This window comes from Ursus americanus, chromosome 26 (genome assembly GCF_024610735.1).
Source record: "Ursus americanus isolate L20-20 chromosome 26, mUrsAme1.1.p, whole genome shotgun sequence".
In the NCBI taxonomy this organism is placed as follows: Eukaryota; Metazoa; Chordata; class Mammalia; order Carnivora; family Ursidae; genus Ursus; species Ursus americanus.
In genome coordinates this window covers 32,464,093-32,480,578 of record NC_142152.1, presented here as the reverse complement: position 1 = coordinate 32,480,578, position 16,486 = coordinate 32,464,093, and the positions used below count along the sequence as shown (strand labels likewise).

General features: G+C 42.8%; 2 protein-coding genes across 12 annotated transcripts in view; one reads left to right on the top strand and one right to left on the bottom strand.

Moving 5' to 3' along the window:
- Positions 1 to 3,009, bottom strand: part of TDP1 (tyrosyl-DNA phosphodiesterase 1) — an 87,919-nt gene extending 84,910 nt beyond the window's left edge. For 7 of the 8 annotated variants that reach the window (XR_006781434.2, XR_006781433.2, XR_006781436.2 and 4 more), the window contains exons 1-2: positions 2,885 to 3,009; positions 116 to 678 (exon numbers count right to left, since the gene is read on the bottom strand). Coding sequence is in view for 4 of the 8 variants with exons in the window: in XM_045807646.2 (XP_045663602.2) it covers positions 116 to 674 (559 nt within the window). In the remaining 4 variants the exon portion in view is untranslated. Of the gene's footprint in view, positions 1 to 115; positions 679 to 778; positions 2,861 to 2,884 lie in introns of those variants that run through there. The other variant, XM_045807647.2, reaches the window with a different exon arrangement.
- Positions 3,010 to 4,394: 1,385 nt separating this feature from the next.
- EFCAB11 (EF-hand calcium binding domain 11) overlaps positions 4,395 to 16,486 on the top strand; it is a 143,449-nt gene continuing 131,357 nt past the window's right edge. For 3 of the 4 annotated variants that reach the window (XM_045807649.2, XM_087856177.1, XM_045807650.2), the window contains exons 1-3: positions 4,395 to 4,622; positions 5,231 to 5,326; positions 8,941 to 8,986. In XM_045807649.2, the coding sequence (XP_045663605.2) occupies positions 4,410 to 4,622; positions 5,231 to 5,326; positions 8,941 to 8,986 (355 nt within the window). In that variant the 5' untranslated portion in view covers positions 4,395 to 4,409. The remainder of the gene's footprint in view (positions 4,623 to 5,230; positions 5,327 to 8,940; positions 8,987 to 16,486) is intronic. The other variant, XM_087856178.1, reaches the window with a different exon arrangement.

Here is a 16,486-nt window from a genome sequence, read left to right as displayed (position 1 = left end):
TGGTAGTTAAGACTGAAGGGTTCTTGAAGATCATTCTAGGTTACCCTCCTTGTTTTGCCAAGGGGACCCTCTCAAGTGCTGTCTGACAGCTCCCAGACATGCAGCATCCACTTACCCTTGATGTGGAGGGCTCCAGAGTTATACTTTGGCTTAATTCCCGAGACTCTAGTGAGGTAAAATTGGAAGGGGTTCCCTTTTTCCAACATGTCCCAAATGTCTTGGCCTTCCCCTGAGGTTTCGTACTCCTCTTCCTCCTCTTTTAGTACATGGTGGGCGGGAGGGCCATGATTTCCAGTTCTTTGGGTGGCACGGTCTTTGGGAGAAGAGATGCCGCTCTCCTCTTTGACCACCACGTTCTTAGCCTCCTTCTGCTGTGTTCCTGGTTGCAGCTCATCATCGCTGCTGGAGAGACACCAACCTAGGTCTTCCTGGGAACCACTCTTCTGCCTTTTCAGAGGTGAAACTTGTGAATCTGTGTTGAACTTCACAGGTGACAATTTCCTTCTATGGGCAGCTTTCCTAGCCTCAGAACAGGTGTATCTTGGTTCATTTGCGGCTCCTTGCCCAGCATGGGGGAGGGAAGAAGTAGATGGCTTGTCTAGTTTTGGCTTTTCCTCCTCACTTTCATCACTACTGGATATTGTCCACTTCCCATAATCACCTTCTTGAGTCATACTTCTGGAAATGAAAGAAATTATTTCCATTCACCAGGCCACGGGCAAACTGTTGCTCTCAAATTCCCTGTTTCTGCAACACATACAGCACACCTGATGCTTACCAAATGCTGAGCCACGTAATGAACATCAGCTGTTATGCAGGTGTTCAGAGGCACGTTCCCAGAATCTGCTACAGGAATTTGGCAAATAAAGTGACAGCAAAAGTCCTAGTTACCTTCTCCTCTCAGACCTTGTTCTCAGAGGCCTGAGGAAAGAGTTGGGGACGAACCCCAAAAGAGAAGTATTCATTCTTGACCCTGAATCTTTTAACAGGTGCTTGGAGTTAAGATAAATTTCAAGAATCATAACTACTCAAATTTTTGAGGTCAAATTGGAGTTTACAAATCTACGCTTCACCCAAGCATGAGCGCCCACAGGACTTTAACGGTTCTTTCTTCACCAAAGCTACTTGCTGTAAAGCTTAACAAAATCCTCAAGACAGTGTCAAATGCTCAATTCTGTATATACATTATCTAGAGTTGTTGCCATGAGGACCCAACTATGTTACTGGCCCTGTCCTAAATCATACAACTAAAACCTGCAGGAACTTGCACTGAGGCAAAACACTTGTTTTCCAAACCAGAATCGAGTTTCTATTTAAGAAACTAGATGAAGTACTTTTGATTTTGTTACCTACAAAATCTCACCAATTCAAGTGTAAAGGCCTAAGTACATTTTCCAGATAGCTAAGGAAGTTTCTTACTGTGATTTAAATAATAATAATTTCGTACAAGACCCAGAGAAAAATTATTTAACCCAAGCGTCTGTGCTCAAATTGTCAAAGTTTTGTTCTTTTAAAGAAACTGAGGACACATTACAAGTTTGGTATACCAAGATGGACCGTAGCACTCTGTTCGTAGAGCATGCAGACCATCAGGAGGACAGAGTCCCTGTGTGGCCACCTGTGGGTAAACATGGATCCCAACTTCAAATCCAGTCATTAGTAGGTGGTAAACAGGCAGTTGGGCACGTTATTTCACTGCCAAGCCACAGTTTCCTTCTCTGTAAAATGAGTATCATACCTTCTTCCAGGAGTCACTCATGCAACAGGTACTTAATGAGCACTTACTTTGTGTCTAGCACTGGTGATAAGGAGTTAATATAAAAACGGTTTCTGTCCCAGGAGTGATATTTCAGGCGGAAAAAAAAAACAGATCAACACAAAGAGAAAAACCAAGCTATCTTTCCAAACATTGGTTGCATTTTACAGGTGTATAAGAGTTAACACGGACGTCCTTACTTTGGACTACTCTTTGGATAAGTAACATTTAAGTGAGATCTGGAGCATGAAAAAAGAACCAGCCGAATAAAGGGCGGTATTCCAAATAGAGGCAACCCAGTCTGCAAAGGCCAGGAGGCGGGAACAAAGTTGTAAAATCTCTTGGATTAGAAAAAGGAATTTGGGCAAGGAATACAGTTCAGAATGAAGGGGGTGGGAAAGAGTAAGGTAAGTGTTAAAGATCCTGGATTTCAGTCTAAGAAGGGGGGGCGGGGGCGGCACCGAAAGGCTTTAACAAACGGGAGAGAACAGTAGCCCGATTTACCTTTCTAAACTACTACCATTCCTCACTCCGTGAGAATGGTTTGGAGGGAGACGAACCTGGAGTGAGGTGGTCCTGCAAGGGCGGTGGGGCCGGAGGAAAGCGGCCGATTCGGGGTACGCGGACGCAGCAAAGACAGGGGCTTCTGGGCGCCGACCCCAGGCCCAGCACCCTTTGAAGAGTTTTGCCGGGAAGAAACTCCGTTCAAACTCGCACTAAGTCTATATACTGAGTCCCGCAAATGACTGGCTCCGCGTACAGGGCAACCTGGCCCAGAAACTTCCAGTGCCTGGCACAGGGTAGGCGCCCCACGCGCTCCAGCATCGCTGCCTGCCGACACCGCCTACCCGACGCGAGGAGAAGCTGGAGTAAGAACCCGAGCGCTGGGACCCCTCACACCCACGCCCCCGGCCGACTTCGCCTCTCCGCGACGCCTGCGCCCGACATGTTCTGACTGACGAAGCCGAGGCCCAGAGGGGACCTTCCCCAGCGTCTTTAGCAGATACTTGGCTTCCCTCAGACTCTACCTCCAGCCCCACTGGGCCTCAGAATTCGCAGGACCCGAGAAGCCCAGGCATAAAGGACAGAGTCCCGCGGGTCTGGCTCCCGCACGTGCCGGATACGCACCTGGAGCTTCCAGAGCCCACAGCAGCCGAACTAACAAACGAAAACTCAAGCAACCCGCTGCTTCGCGCTGTGTTTTCTGCCGCCCGCGCCTGCGCGCAGTTTAAACCCTCCCGGCCGGGGCTCGCGCCCTGTGGCCCTGCCCCTTCCCTTTCCGGGACGCCCGCCGCTGGGTCCTAAAGACCTCTGGATCCTGAGGGCCTGCCGGAGGCTTCCGCAGGAGTGGGTGGAAGGGAGGTCCCGGCAGTCACCAGCTCTCGGCTCACCTGCTGAGCGCTTCTTGTAAAAGGAGGAGGGAGAAAATTAAGTGTTCTCTCTCTCCTCCCTTAGTTAATGGGTGAAAGTCATCCCCTGTGCCGGGATTCTCATATACTGGTTCAGCCGCCCGGAGCTCCAGGGAGGGGGTATTTACTTAAAGGCAGAAAGAGGATTAGCTGAGGTTCGAGGCAGCTGTGAGCTGAGACCTGTATCCCGGAGGAGCGGGCTTGCTGGGGGCGCAAAGTTGTAAAACCTGCTGTAAAATAAAAGGGTACGTGAGCTTACATCATACTCAACCGCGAATACCTGTTTCTTCCTTGAAACGTGTGTTTTTAATTTTACTGTTTTGCCAGAAGAGAGAGTGGTCTAAAACTCCTTTGCAAAACGGAATCCTCCCCATCCATATTCCTTGGCTTTAATAATGTTTATAACATTTATTCTCAGAGTTGCTTTCAAACTAGGCACTTCTAGAGGACTTAGTGAAACAGCTTGGTGTAAACTGATGTGATTTTTTGGAATAGTGTTATTGGAGTCTGGAACTGGTGGCTTAGGAAGATTTCTTGAGATGCCTTCAGTGCAAAAGAGTGGTTTGATTAAACTCGGGGACAGGACCTGGGGGCTGGAAGAGCTGCTGCCAGGGTATAGTGAGGAGTTGGGGGGAGGTAAAGACAGGGGAAATTTCCAAAGGGACTTTCATTTGCAAAAGAGTACTCCCCACATAAAAGAGGCTTTGCTATTGTCAAGCTAAGGTTGTTTTGCCTCTAGCAAGGCATTAACATTAAGACAGTTGGGAGCTTCCGGGAGGAATGTTAAACTCTGCCGGCATCAAGTCATTGTCAATGGGCTGCAGGTTATAAGAACATTTAATTTACTTTTCCTTCTGGCTTTGTTTCCCACATCATAAAAGTCCTAAGGACTTGGTTCCTTTACTGAACATCTGCTTGGTGAAGGAATATCGGGAGGACAAAACAGACCATAGTAACTGCCCTGGAAGAGTCGACCCCAATGACTTGACTTGCTGATATGCGCGTGAATTCCGGACTTATTGCAAGGTGTGGGGGCAGAAAAGAACCTTGCAAAAGAGATTGAAGCAGGACCTAAGTAAACTCTATCCCAGCGGCGCGCAAGGAGTTAAGGGGACGAGCAAGGCGGTGCCAAGGCTCGGAGCGGCCCCACGAGCCTCTCCGCCATAGGCAGTTCCAAGGAAACGGCCTAAAGCCTCTGGCCAATAGAACCGTGGGATCAACGCCAGTGGCTAGCAGGCCGTCCAATGGGAGAAGACGTTGGAGTTGCCCAGCCAAGTTCGGCTTCCTTAGCTGCGTTGACCCGAGCCAGAGGTTTACAGCAACCGGGTTTTGGCGGCGGAGGTTTCGGCTTCTCTGGTCTCGATTCGTTTGTGGTGGTCGCGATGTTTTTCTCCGAGGCCGGGGCCCGGCCACGGACATGGGAAGCCAGCCCTTCAGAACACAAGAAGTGGGTGGAAGTAGGTGTCCGGAGGGCTGATTCTCGGACTCGAACTTGACCAAGGGCTCCCATTTCCGTCACCCGCCAGGTCTCGCTCAGCTCTGTTGCACTGACAAGGACTGGACTGTCTTTCAGAAGGCCCATGGTTAATGACTGAGCCGAGGGCTGCGAGGCTTCTTGTTCCCTGTCCAGTGTCCTGGCTACTTCCAAGGTCCTTCTTTTCCCCGCTTTAGTTTTTTTAGTTTTTTTTTTAAGTTTTTTTAGTTTTTTAGTTATTTTATTTTTTTAATTTTTTTTAGTTTGTTAATAATAACCTCTAACCTTCTATCTGTCTCACCATCCTGATTCTAGGACTGAATTTTGGGTAGAATTTATCCCAGTGGTTTAAAGGAATTAATTTGCGTCAGTCTAGCGAGTAAGTCGTTTGCACATTGCGGGGCCGGGGAGGTAAATTTTAGCACATTAAAAGTTCTTGAGAAATAGAATTAGGATAATGCAACTCCCATTTCCGAGCCCTTCTGCTCAGCCGAGTTTTACATTTTAGAGTTTTAAATTTAGTATAAACTAGTAATAAAAGTAATAGAACAAACGGTTTTGGTCTAACTGAAGCTATTTAATGTTCTTTAGGTATTTAAGGCATGCGATGAAGATAATAAAGGCTATCTAAGCAGAGAGGACTTTAAAGTTGCTGTTGTAACGCTGTTTGGGTACAAGCCCTCCAAGGTAGAGCTCTCTTCATCTATTTGGGAATGCAATACAAGAGTGGGTGGATTCTAAGCTAAGTGCAGTGGCTAGTTTAGGATGTTTAAAGTCACTGCCTCTCAGAGCGATTTCAGAGATGTGTCCAGTTCTTTCTAAGAACCTAACTCAGGGATGAATTAAGAGTTCATGAAGCCTTTCTCACCACCAGGCTTATAATAAATGCAAGATGGTAGGGAGGTGTCAAGAGGGAAGGCTGGGAGGCGGTATTGGTAATAGGAATTCATTTAAAAATTATAAAACTAAAACGTTTACATAGGCAAAAAAATTTAGACGGTCTGGGAAAAGTATAAAGTTCAATGGGATTTTAATCCCTTCCTTTGCTACCAACGAGTCCCACTCCTCAGGGGTTACCATTATTAACAATTTTTTGTGTGTCGTTCCAAAATTTCTTACGTATAACAAACATGCCTAGCATTCTATTAAAAACATAAGTGGGTACATAGTATACTTATTTTATTTTGCTTTTTTCACTTAGTGAACATAAAAGCACACACCACCACATTTTAAAAACTAGTTGCATAGTATTCTCTTTAGCCAGTTTCCTGTCTTTGGTCATTTAGATTGCCTTCATTATTTTTCACTCCTACATACGTTGTGTTGAGTATCCTTTTATATGTATATCTATACTTGTGGCCGTATATGGGATAAATTCCTGGGAGTACAATTGCTAGGTACATTTGAACTTTTTTTGGATATTATTTTCCAGGAAAGTTTGCACTTATTCACTCACAAGGAGAGTTGAGCGAGCTTCAAGGAGCGTGCTGCTTTGGGAGGACAGATTTCCTGCTCCCCTTGTTACATTGATTCTAGTGGTGGATCCCTCTTGTTAAGAAGCTGAACTGGAATTAATCAGAGATAAGATCTTGTTCAACTTTAAGAAATTCAGTTGCAGCCATCAAACAGAGGGCTCTGCCTGGAATGCCCTTCCTCGTGCCCTCCTTAAGCTAGTTTGGCCCCGCCGTTCCTCATGCGGGCTCTATCAGATTGCAAGCCCAGCAAAGCCAGGGAGCATGTGACATCTCACTACCCCATCCCTCATTACGCTTAAATGCCTCACAACTTCACGGTAAAGAAGTTCTGTTGACACAAACATGTCCCATGAATAGACCAGGTGGGCTCAGAGTGGTTCACCTCCTAGCAAATGCTTGGTTGCTGAGATGCTAACTGTGGAGCTCAGAGAAGTATTCAGAGCTGACTCCCAGAAATTGCACCTCTCCCATTCACCTGCAGTCATTTCAGCTAGAATTTCAAATAAGTCAGCTAAATGGATATAGCCTTTAAAGCATTGTATTTAACCTGTGTTCAGCTGGAAGGATAGTTGGTTTCATTCTGCTTTTATCATTCCTGAATCTACTGAATTTAATTTCAGAATATAAGTGAGGAACTGAATGACAAGTATAGTGATGTGGTAACACACATATGTACAGTCCATGAAATTTAACATATTTTTTACTTTTATTCTCATACCTGGTTGAGGTTTTGGATTTCGTTTTTTAATTAAATGTCTGACTGCAGATCATTAAACAGTAAAGTATAGCAAATCACCTGTACACCTGTCAATCATTTGTATGCGAACTTGTGTTAAATAAATGACAACAGATACCCTCTGTGAAATGTAGCACATTTTTACTTTTATAATAGCTTGAGGTTTAGGGTTTTATTTAATTTATTTATTTATTTTTAAAGATTTTTTTTTTTAGTAATCTCTACATCCAATGTGGGGCTTGAACTCACAACCCCAAGATCAAGAGCTGCATGCTTCAACAACTGAGCCAGCCAGGCGCCCCTGGGGTATTATTTTTGAATATTGCTTTTGAGCAAATGAAATATTTACTGAATACATGACATGTAATAAATCATTTATACACTCATGCAATTGTTTACACAATGGAATTTATGAAGTGTTCCTATTTAATAAAATGAAACTTGCTAGTTGCTAGCGATATAAAGATGAATAAAATATAGCCCCTACTGTGAAGTGGTTCACAATTTAGTGTAAAGAGACTTATAAAATTCTGTGATGAATACTAGGATGAAGAAGAACAGAAAGAACCCAAAGTGAAGGGGACAAGGAAGAGGGTCTTCTAATTCTAATGGAAAGTAGTTTAGGCATCACTTAGACTAGAAGAGCTCGCTAGCCTCCTCTGACATGAAGTGTCTGGAAGCATTTTATGGTGTTGGGAGATGTTATGCCCTGGTGATTAGATGTGGTTGGTCATAAGAAAAGAGTGTGAGACCGGGACTGAGGCAATAGTAAATGCCACCAAGTAGGAAAACTGAGGAGTAGGCTTGGGGGAAAGTCAGTGAGTTCAGTTTGGGGCACGTTAAGTTTGAGGCAGCTGGGCACATCCTGAGTGAATTCACTCATTAAATACTGTGCTGGTGTTGAGGTTCTGGTGGTAAAGATCTGCTCTCAGATCGTGCCACCCTTTGTAAATGCAGGAATCTGGAACTGGGTGAAGAATTGAGAGGGAAGGGCTGGAAACAGATTCAGACTCCTCAGTTTACAGGTGATAGCTCAGAACATGAGACTGGGTGGCGTTGCCCAAGAACAGTGTGCAGAGTGCAAGAGAGTAAACCACTGGGGGGTACCACCATTTCAGGGTAGGCAGGGGCTCCACGAAGAAGATGCAGTGGGAACCACCTGGCAGGGGCAAGAGGAACCAGGAGAGTGCAGGGCATGGAATCCAAGGCAGAAAGACTGTAAGGGGTTGCCAAGGTTCTAATTCCATAATGTTTACAAGTCCCTTGTAACCATACAGGAAGATGCTTATATTTTAATACATAGCGAAAGCAGTTTCCTGAATCTTATATGGGGTGTGTTCTGAAATATGTTTGAAAAGCCATAGGGGGAAAAACGCAGACTAGGCCAAAATGTTAATAGTGGTTCTCATTGGATGGCTGTTCTTAAAAATGTTCCTCACGTTTTTTTTTAAATATTTTTCATGTTTTCTACATCATGTTACTTTTATAATCAGGGGAAAAAGTTAAAAAAAATAAAGCCATCGAGCTCATTGCAATAATTGCTTGTATTTGTCTAAAATAGAAAGGTCACCTTTTAGGTTATGCTGCATGTGTGACAGCCAAGTTGATGATATATGCTTAAACTGTTTTGGTCAATGGAATAGTTTTGGGGCCATTAGAGTCTGTAGCAGATTAGCATATTGTATCTTATATAGAGATATTTTTTGCTTTAATACCACCTTATTTTTTATTTTATTTTTTTAAGTTTTTGTTTAAATCCCAGTTAGTTAACAGTGTAATAATTAGTTTCAGTTGTACAATATAGTCATTCAACAGCTCCATACAACACCTGGTGCTCGTGACAACAAATGACCTCCTTAATCCCCATCACGTATTTCACCCATTCCCCCTACCCTAGTTATAGATGGAAGAATAAAATTTTTAAAAAAAAAAAAGACTATTACAGCTGTCTTGTGATATTACTTATCTGCCGAACTCAAGACAGTTGGTTTCTCATAAAATACAATCCTTCCCCACACCTCAGGAATGAAGAACTCGCACTGTGAAGACATTTGATGAAATTATATGTGCTGTTCTTTCTTCTTTTCTAGATAGAAGCTGATTCCGTGATGTCTTCAGTAAATCCAAAAACTTCTGGTAATATGAAACTTAATATTAATTTTTAGACATTCATAAAGTGAAAATTAAGAACAAAAATAGAGATTATAAAGCACATCTTTGTTCTGTTTCAAAGAAAGAGGTTTTGATTCTTTAATGTATTCGTAAGTATATATGTTTACTGTAGGGGACTTTTAAACCATTGCAAAGCATAAAGAGAAAACGTTGCTTGTAATGTCAACATCCAACTGATTATGGGGATTTTCTGACTTAGATGAACTGAAGTGGCACTCAAATGGAAAGCCGGCGCGGGGCGGGGGGAATGTTTGGGGTTGGGGGAGACTCGGAGTTCACTTTTGCATATGTTGAGGACATTTCAGTCAGTGATGTCAGGGCACTCAGGCTGTGTGAATACGGAATTCAGAGGAAAGCTGTGGGCTGAAGTAAATTTGGGAGTCATTGGCATGTAGATGGTTTTTGAAGCCACGGGGATGGATGAAACCATCTAGTGAGATAGAGTGCTCTTCTGAACGAGCCAGCCAGGTGCCCCTAAAAATCTTTTTATTTATAAAGGTTAGATTTACAAAGGAGTTTACTGGAATACAAGGTCTGGAATCACATATGAATCATGGTCTGTATACAAGGTCTGGAATCGCGTATGAATCATGACTCTTAGAACAAATTATTGGCAGGAGAATATGTTTTTAACAAACTCTTGATGGAATTTCCCCAGGTTTTTAATTTCTTATAAAAATTTTTGCACTTTCAGAATATTCAACTCATACTCTGTAGTGTTCAATTAGTTGTAACTTCTTGATGATGCCTTGCCTACATTTTTTTTTTTTCCTGTGGGTTTCTATGGGAATTTTCTAATCAAAAAGATTCCTGTCTTCTGGCAGAAGGATTTCCCACATTTTTTGCATTGATAGGTTTCTCTCCATAACAGCCCCCTGACAGTGAGTGATTCTGTCTGAGTGAAGGTCTTACGCACACATTACACACCCAGCGCTGGTTCAGCGTGCCACTTTTCTGCTACAGCAGGTGGGCTGCTGCCAGAGGCACTCTCCGATCATTATTTTCATAGATCTTCTCCCTAATGTGTATTCTCTGATTCTAAACTGAGGATTTGCCTTCACATAGAAGGTTTTCTTTCCCTATGAGGCCTTTCTGACTTTGATGATTTGCTCCTGGGCCTGGTCCTGTATGCATTTTCCTGCATTTAATATTAGGATATTACATCTCTCTCACATCCGCTTCTCAATCAGATCATGGAGATGCTTCTTTTCACAGCATCTTTTCCTAATAATTAATTTTAAGGTATATTTCAAAAGGTTACAAAGTAACTTAGTCCTCTGAGAAATTCAGGGGGAGAAGGGGGAGGAATGAGAATCACAGTGGAGGTGCTTAGCACCTTGCTCCAAAATTCGTGTCAGAAGACTCTCCTCAGTCTGCAGGTTTCCAGTCTTTTCCCTTCTTCTTTTTTTTTTTCCTCTTTCTTTTCTTTCTTCTTCTTTTTTTCCTCTCCTTCTTCTTCTGGTCTTGATATCAATGGCAAATTAACCTTCTCAGAGCATCGCTACCATCAAGATTAAAGGAATAGACTTAAAGTCTGGGTACTACCTTTCCAGCTAGCTTTAATTTGCGTTCCCTTGAAAGGGAGACTCAAGACCACAAATAGTCAAAAGAAAGAGTAAAAAAGTCATCCTAGCAAGAAATCATTGCTGAACTCTGATTGCTTCTAACATAATTTTTTTCTGTTAGAACTCTTCACTCCTGAACCAATTTCAGACCATCAGCTCCTTCTTTTCACTCTTTCCATACATGAGTCACCTTTTATGTGTTATTTTTCATGCAGGAAGAGGGTTTATGCACAGCTTTAATGTTTTGTCAAATGTATGATCTCTCTCGTTAATGTTTTGATCCTGAAGAAGGACTGAAATATTGGCCTTGGCTTTCTGGAAGCTATTTATTCAGGTAATCCCATTTTTCCAGGGTTGTTCTTGGTAGCCATGACGTGGGAGTTCTCCAGCTAGCTGTGGTTCTTTCTACATCCAGACAAGGCCATGCCAGGTCTTTAGCATGCTACCATAAAGAATTCTCTGTGCAGGCCCAGTTGCTGCCCAGCTTCCTGGGTGAGGTCCAGACTCACATCTGGATTGATCCTGACTTGGCAGAGTCTTAACCAGGCACACACTTCACACAGTACCTAAACACAGGACCTAGGTGCCTAGGTCCTACTTCCCAGGAGCTTCTGGTCTCTCTAAAAGGCAGGTCGTTTCTGTAGATTTTCCTTGTGAAAATTAAGAAGAGTGAAAATGAAGTCAAAGCCATAAGAAGCAAGAGTAGAGTGTCTCCAGGAAAGTCACACTGGGAGAATTTGAGGGTAGCCACAAGTAGCAAGAAGCCATTTTAATGTCTAACAAGCAGGTATCAGCAAAAACTGTTTAGGCACCAAAAACAAGGAATTATATCAGTGGGAGACAAAAAAATCAAGCCTCTTGTTTAAGAAGCAGCAGATCACTGTTGGGATGGTTCTAATATGTACGTTGCTACCTCTTTCAAAGGGTTGTATTTCCTAATAACCCTTGTTGTCTGTGGTGCAATTCATACGTTCTTTAGGTATAGAGAACAAAAGAAGGTTTCAACTAGAAGAGACCTAGAAAACTTACTTGTTTCCTTCTTTTGAAAGAGGAAATTAGGCTCTGGAGAGGAATAATAAAATATCTCTATCCTGGCATTTGATGGTTCTTTATTTGTTTGCAGTATATCTCCATGTGTTAACAATATTTATTATAGATAATAATTACAGCTATGACTTTCTGAACGCTTACCACATGCAGACTCTGTGATGAGCACCACGCATGAATTGTTCGCTTTAATACGCCTATGCTATCAAGATTATCCTCATTTTATAAGTTAACATTCTGAAACTCAGGTTAAGTTAGGGTGGCCCAGCTAGCTAAGTAGCAGACTACAGTGGTCTGATCTCCAAGCTTACCCTCTCAACCATTTGATAAACCCTTCCATGGATTTTAATAGTGCCATGGGTCGTACTAGTCATTGTGACAGAGTTAAGGCCAGTGTTCACTCCCCCAGGAACTTCCATCAATGAGTTGACATCAGGAGTGGATCAGTACACAGAAAGGTCTCCACTGCTGTTAGAGGTTGATGTCAGATTTGGTTCTGAGCTACCTAACGTCCAGAACAAATAGGGAATGACAATCCAGTGATTAGCGTCCATGCAGTAGAAACTAGTTCTCTAGAGAGACAGTTTTCCCTAATATAGTTCTTTCCCGACGTCACATGGAAGAGAGGCTCATGAGTAGCCATTGATGTTCACAAACTGTTGAGTAAATACACTAGTGAATTTTGTAAGGCTCTTCCTTAAACTTTCTTCATTACAGGCCAGTGGTTTAATGCCAAACATGTCTCAGCAGCTCCACAAAGGGCAAAGAAAGACCACGTGTGATATCCAGTGATTTGGCTTCATTGTGTGATAAACTGTTGAGCATTTTATATGAATAACAACAAATAAGATTTGGGGGACTTTTGCTTAGTATGTCAAGTGCCGTGAATAAGAACTGCGTGAATTTTGCCCCCCTGAATCCTCACACAGCTGTCGGTGTGTTTTCATCCTGGAACCTTAATCAAATATGCCTAGGGAAAAAGAGTACTTCAGAATTTTCTTTTCACTAGGTGATTAGATCCAGATTTTTTTCCCCTTCCTGTTTTCATAGTATCCTTTGAAAACAACATATTTCACTTGCATACTTAAAGAAGAAGTTTTCCAGGAACTTTTAACCTTCAGCTTAAACAATGGAAAAATCAAAGGAATTGACTCATCATAGTGGTGATTATGGACTGTTTGACTAAGTCATGCTCTCCAGTGTTAGTTCAATTGGAAAACAATTTGTGGAAGAGCTTAATGGCCAATTGGCTTATATACTTCTATCTATTACTATATCATTTGAGTTGTTTTGAGCCCAAGAGTTGATCGTGAAATGTATTGTTTTCCCAAATTTGTCCATTTTCTGGTGTTTTAAGTTCTACTGTAAACCCCCTTTTTAGATGTGTATGTTTTCTTGTTTGGGGCTCCTACCTAAGCAACCAAGTAGAACAGGTTTAGCAAGGTTTTATTGGTTTGAATTCAGATTTCACTGACCTCTTAGTTCTTTTCTGTGATCAGGAAATGCATACACATTATGCTTACCTTATCTTGCAATCATAATCGTAGGACCCCTAAATTAATTTATTTCGTTACCCATTTAGAAGATGCTGAGTAAGTGTCACTGTAGGGTAGAAAAGAATTAGGAGACACAGACACTGACCAAAGATAGGGAAGATAAAAGGGTATTGTCACTTCATTTATGGCCGGAAGTCAAATAATTACTGTGGACAGGAAAACCTCGAAGAGATAAGAGGAGGGAGACAGGAGTTGCGGGCCGGAGCTGGATGGGGAAAGGATGGGTGGGATTTGCAAAGGTGGAGAAGCAAAGAAGAGGACTCAATGAGATGAATGAGGGCAGATGCCATCTGCGTGCTTGTCCCCCAGCCCCTGGTGCTCTCCGTGCTTTGCCGCGCTGCTGTGGAGGCTGAGCTCAGCACGGATTGCTTACCCAGCACACTGCATGTTCATATAAACGTCGGGTGTCCTGTCAAATGCTGAGGCATTTGCTAAGTACAGAGAAGGGCTTTAGCCCTCCCTCTCCACAGCTAGCGATGGGAAAGGCCTGGTTAGCGCCTGGTTAAGGCCATCTGTCTCCTCTGTGTGGGCTGTCTGCAGTCCACCCCTGTGCACGCTCTCTCTCAGACCTTCTTCCCCCAGGGCCCACCATCAGAGGCTAAGACTTCTCCCAGATCCTGGCTTAGAAGACCCCCTCTTCCCCGCCCAGCCACCCCCCAGATCTGCATATCCAAAGCTATCAGCTCTCACACTGTTAGTAATGAGTCCTGCCATGACAGAATCCACCCTCCTTGCAATATTTTTACCTCTCGCACCAGCAAGGAGTTTGGGGTGTCGACCTGTAAATGAGTTGTGTTCAGCAGAGTAAGCTACCCTGATGGAAGCTGAGTTAAGAAGGGGTATTGAGGACCTCTTTGCCTAGAAGGAATAATGAAGCTTTAAATGCCAAAATAACGTATCAGGATTTTGAACTACGAAGGGGAGGATGAACCTCTGACGCTTTATGAGCAGGAGATGTACACAATAAAAAAAGTCACAATTCCTGTCCATGTTTGATAGAAGTAAGGTTTTATTGGTTCATATTTCTCTATTCTATTATAACCTGTTTTTATTCTTCATTTTCCTCCCAATGATATAGTAAAACTTGATTTCTTCCATTAAGATAGATTCTTTTCTCTTTATTCCCCTACTTTCATTCAGGAAGGGGGGGTGGGGGAGTAGGGAGGGTGGGGGGTGGGAGGGAATGTTAGTCCTCTGAATTTACTTATCCATTTTACTGTGAGAGCTCACAATTGTTTTTGTTTGTTTCAAGTTTTTATGTAAATTCTAGTTAGTTAACATACAGTGTGGGGTGCCTGGGTGGCTCAGTGGGTTAAGTGGCTGCCTTCAGCTCAGGTCATGATCCCCAAGTCCCGGGATCTAGCCCCATGTCAGGCTCTCTACTCACAGGGAGCCTGCTTCTCCCTCTCACTCTGCCTGCCACTCTGCCCACTTGTGCTCTCTCTCTCTGTGTCAAATAAATAAAATCTTAAAGCAAACAAACAAAAACCATACAGTGTAATATTAGTTTCAGGAGTAGAATTTAGTGATTCATCACTTACATACAACTCCCCGTGCCCATGATAACAAGTGCCCTCCTTAATCCCCATCACCCATCTACCCCATCTTCCCCACCCACCTCCCCTCCATCATCCGTCAGTTTGTTCTCTATAGTTAAGGCTCTGTTGTATTGTTTGTTTCTCTCTCTCTTTTTTACCCTAAGAAACAAAACAGATGGGGATGCCTGGGTGGCTCAGTTGGTTAAGCATCCCACTCTTGATTTTGGCTCAGGTTGATATTGGCTCAGGTCGTGATCTCAGGGTTGTGGGATCAAGCCAAGAGTGGGGTTCCATGCTCAGCAGGGAGCCTGCTTAAGATTCTCTTCCTCTGCCCTCCCCTCCCTTTCTGGGCACGTGTGCTTGCTTGCACGCTGTCTCTCTCTCTAAAAAAAGAAAGAAAACAGATGAACATAAGGGACATCTCACCATTGTTGGTGCCACTTTTGCCTTCTGTCCTCAGTCTTTTTATGGGAACACATTTTGTCCATTGTTTCCCCCCTCATGGCCTCTAGAAGTCATAATCTGAATTTTTATTTCTCATGCTAGAGACGGCTTGCATTATACCTTTTAAAAAGCCACTCAATCCTTTTAAAACCTCATTTTTAGGCATTTTTAAGCCCCCACAAAATTAATATATGGCACAATGAATGTGAACCCTCCCTTTTCTCCTAAATCTAGGACCAGACTTACAGTCTAAATAACCTGGCATTTTTATTGTTTTCTCCTTCACTCTCCCCAGGTTTATTGCAGTTTCTAATTTAAGCTCACTGTAATAGCCAAAAACTAGACGACTTCATTTTCAAGAGGATTTCTCTGTGTGCACTGGCCCTGAAGCTCAGGGTCATTGGTTTTGTGAACCACAAAAAAAAAATATACATAATGAAACTTTCAAGCAAAAAATTTATATAGTTTTATTGGACTTTTTGAATATATCCACCCCTGTGGTAAAAGATGATTATTCTCCTAGGAAACTACTTACAAACAAAAAAATAGAAAAGATAACATTCCTAGTCTTTCTCTGTACATGGTATATCTATATCACATATATTAAGCGGTTTGCAAAGTAAAATATATATATTTTTTATAGAACAGGGGAAGAGTCCATTTTGCTAAGAGTAGTTTATAAAATGGAAAGAAGTGTTTTCCAGCGGTATGGAAAATGCATAGACTTGCAGAGTCCGGAAGGATTTGTAAAAATTACTGGTCCCAGTGGTCTTCAGGCATGGACGGTCCCCAATCCCAGGTCCTGTGGGGGCACTTCCAGGGCCACTGCTGGACAGGGAATGGTGTAAGCCACCTTGCTCTAAACAAAATAGCTCTCCCTCATTTCCTCTACACATCAGACTTTCTTGTTTCACAAAGAACCCCCTTTCCTACAGCTAAAAAAAAAGTCTGCAAACTACTGATAGAGTCCAACTACCCAGGTGATTTCTGAACACCTTTTGTAGATAATAATAAACTCAGATAAACACATAGGTCTGTGTGGTTCGTGATGTTGTTACAATCCTAATGTGTAACTACAGTCAAGTGTATTTAGGTAGCTGTTATTAGTGGAACAATGTCCATAGGAGACCCAACATCATATTTGAAATTAGAATTTTCTGAACATATTCTTTCACTTCGGGGGGAACACAGGTAATGCATTTGTCATTGAGTATGAAATCTGATGGCAATAGAATTATTGAAAGTCTTTGGGAAGAGGTGATTTTAGGTTTAAATATTTTGACAGCAGGTGGAGCTAGTAGTCGAAACTGTTTA